Consider the following 3,725-nt stretch of genomic DNA (forward strand, 5'->3'; position numbering starts at 1 on the left):
AGCTGTAGTACCACAGTCAACCACAGGGGGCGTTGATTTCTCACCTGACATATAATGTATTTTTATTATCAAATGTTGAAATATACAATCTACCTGCCGCTCAACATTTACATTACATTAGTCATCTAGCAGACTCCCATCCAGAGACACAGAAGCAACTAGGGTCAACGCCCTGCCCAAGGACGTCAACAGATCTCCCAACAAGTCAAAACGGAGACCCAAACCAACGACCTATCAGCCACCAGCCCAAGCTGAACCAATGACCTATCAGCCACCAGCCCAAGCTGAACCAATGACCTATCAGCCACCAGCCCAAGCTGAACCAATGACCTATCAGCCACCAGCCCAAGCTGAACCAATGACCTATCAGCCACCAGCCCAAGCTGAACCAACGACCTATCAGCCACCAGCCCAAGCTGAACCAACGACCTATCAGCCACCAGCCCAAGCTGAACCAATGACCTATCAGCCACCAGCCCAAGCTGAACCAATGACCTATCAGCCACCAGCCCAAGCGGAACCAACGACCTATCAGCCACCGGCCCACCACCAGCCATCCAAGATCCCCCCCACAGTTCCACAACAGCTGCCCCTCAACCCTCCAAGATCCCCCCCACAGTTCCCCAACAGCTGTCCCTCAGCCCTCCAAGATCCCCCCCCCATTTCCCAACAGCTTCCCCTCAACCCTCCAAGATCCCCCACAGTTCCCCAACAGCTGCTCCTCAACCATCAAAGATCCCCCACAGTTCCCCAACAGCTGCCCCTCAACCCTCAAAGATCACCCCACAGTTCCACAACAGCTGCTCCTCAACCCTCAAAGATCACCCCACAGTTCCCCAACAGCTGCTCCTCATCCATCAAAGTTCCCCCCACAGTTCCCCAACAGCTGCCCCTCAACCCTCAAAGATCACCCCACAGTTCCCCAACAGCTGCACCTCAACCATCCAAGACCCCCTCCCCCCCAAAAAATACCATCAGTTAATCAGTGTACTTTTTCCATAAATAGACAGGTATTTACATCTCCATGGTTGCAGGATCTTGTCAACATAAGTCAGAAGTAGCATTATACATATTCACTTACCTTTGATGATCTTCATCAGAATGCACTCCCAGGAATCACAGTTCCCACAATAAATGTTTGATTTGTTCGATAAAGTCCATCATTTATGTCCAAATACCTCCTTTTTGTTTGCACGTTTAGCCCAGAAATAGACATTCATGAGGTGCGATCACTAGGTGCAGACAAAAAGTCATAAAGTTCCATTACAGTCTGTAGAAACATGTCAAACGATGTATAGAATCAATCTTTAGGATGTTTTTAACATAAATCTTCAATAATGTTCCAACCGGAGAATTCCTTTGTCTTTAGAATTGCAATGGAACGCAAGCTACCTCTCACGTGAACGTGCGTGGTCAGCTAATGGCACTCTGGGAGAGACCTTACTCAAACCACTCTCATTCGGCCCCACCTCACAGTAGAAGCCTCAAACAAGGTTCTAAAGACTGTTGACATCTAGTGGAAGCCTTAGGAAGTGCAATATGACCCCATAGACACTGTAAATTCGATAGGCAATGAGTTGAAAAACTACAAACCTCAGATTTCCCACTTCCTGGTTGGATTTTTTTCTCAGGTGTTTGCCTGCCATATGAGTTATGTTATACTCACCGACATCATTCAAACAGTTTTAGAAACTTCAGAGTGTTTTCTATCCAAATGTATGCATATTCTAGCTTTTATGGCTGAGTAGCAGTTTAATTTGGGCAGAGCCCCAGGACAGCAGCACAATTAGACCCAACCAAATCATGAGAAAACAAAAAGATAATTACTTGACACATTGGAAAGAATTAACAAAAAAACAGAGCAAACTACAATGCTATTTGGCCCTACACAGAGAGTACACAGCGGCAGAATACCTGACCACTGTGACTGACCCAAAATTAAGGAAAGCTTTGACTATGTACAGACTCAGTGAGCATAGCCTTGCTATTGAGAAAGGCCGCCGTAGGCAGACATGGCTCTCAAGAGAGGACAGGCTATGTGCTCACTGCCCACAAAATGAGGTGGAAACTGAGCTGCACTTCCTAACCTCCTGCCCAATGTATGACCATATTAGAGATACATATTTCCCTCAGATTACACAGATCCACAAAGAATTCGAAAACAAATCCAATTTTGATAAACTCCCATATCTACTGGGTGAAAGTCCACAGTGTGCCATCACAGCAGCAAGATTTGTGACCTGTTGCCACGAGAAAAGGGCAACCAGTGAAGAACACACACCATTGTAAATACAACCCATATTTACACTTATTTATTTTATCTTGTGTCCTTTACCATTTGTACATTGTTAAAACACTGTATATATATAATATGACATTTGTAATGTCTTTATTGTTTTGAAACTTCTGTATGTGTGATGTTTACTGTTAACCTTTATTGTTTATTTCACTTTATATATTCACTTTATATATTATCTACCTCACTTGCTTTGGCAATGTTAACACGTTTCCCATGCCAATAAAGCTCTTGAATTGAATTGAATTGAGAGAGTACTTACAGAGCTGCCAGCAGAGTGGTGTCAGTTCTCTCATGTTTTGATGCTGAGTGAGACTGAACTCCAGTTTTAGACTTATAGACAGTATGCCTCTTTCCTGTTCTGACCACACACACACGGCCCTGCTGACGCTGTGAAACAGAGGAAGAGAGAGTAGATTATCTTGTCTATACTTCCTCTACCACTGTATATTTCTTCATTGCCACTTCTCCCACCCCTGGACTAGGATCATATCCGTTAATGCCAACCATTCCCATGTGCTCAACTGTGTTATTCTGAGAGGACTGACCTCTAACCCCTACTGTCAGACACTACTGTAGATCTGAGAGGACTGACCTCTAACCCCTACTGTCAGACACTACTGTAGATCTGAGAGGATTGACCTCTAACCCCTACTGTCAGTCACTACTATAGGGAGGAGGAGCTAAAGGCTCGAGAGTAGGGTCTCGGGAGTAGGGTCCAGGGAGTAGGGTCTAGGGAGTAGGGTCTAGGGAGTAGGGTCCAAGGAGTAGGTTCCAGGGAGTAGGGTCCCGGGAGTAGGGTCCAGGGAGTAGAGTCCAGGGAATAGGGTCTAGGGAGTAGGGTCTAGGGAGTAGGGTCTAGGGATTAGGGTCCAGGGAGTAGGGTCCAGGGAGTAGGGTCTAGGGAGTAGGGTCTAGGGAGTAGGGTCCAGGGAGTAGGGTCTAGGGAGTAGGGTCCAGGGTCCAGGGAGTAGGGTCTAGGGAGTAGGGTCTAGGGAGTAGGGTCCAGGGAGTAGGGTCCAGGGAGTAGGGTCCAGGGAGTAGGGTCTAGGGAGTAGGGTCTAGGGAGTAGGGTCCAGAGAGTAGGTTCTACGGAGTAGGGTCTAGGGAGTAGGGTCTAGCGAGTAGGGTCCAGGGAGTAGGGTCTAGGGAGTAGGGTCTAGGGAGTAGGGTCCAGAGAGTAGGGAGTAGGGTCCAGAGAGTAGGGTCTAGGGAGTAGGGGCTAGGGTCTAGGGAGTAGGGTCTAGGGAGTAGGGTCCAGAGAGTAGGGGCTAGGGAGTAGGGGCTAGGGAGTAGGGGCTAGGGTCTAGGGAGTAGAGGCTAAGGGTTGGACCATGGTGCTTTTCTTCATTAGACACAACTCTGCTAAACGGCTCCCTCTTCTGTTCAGTTTATGCAGCTTTGCCTAGTTGACATCTTACTAGTAGCT

The 3,725-nt window shown here is 47.3% G+C and overlaps 1 protein-coding gene across 1 annotated transcript; it reads left to right on the forward strand.

The window, feature by feature from the left end:
• Positions 1 to 259: 259 nt before the first annotated feature.
• LOC116354051 (proline-rich extensin-like protein EPR1) lies at positions 260 to 982 on the forward strand. The gene has a single exon (XM_031793051.1). It carries the CDS (start codon positions 260 to 262, stop codon positions 980 to 982), a length of 723 nt encoding a protein of 240 aa, XP_031648911.1.
• Positions 983 to 3,725: the final 2,743 nt, after the last annotated feature.

Source organism: Oncorhynchus kisutch, linkage group LG16 (assembly GCF_002021735.2).
Source record: "Oncorhynchus kisutch isolate 150728-3 linkage group LG16, Okis_V2, whole genome shotgun sequence".
Taxonomy (NCBI): Eukaryota; Metazoa; Chordata; class Actinopteri; order Salmoniformes; family Salmonidae; genus Oncorhynchus; species Oncorhynchus kisutch.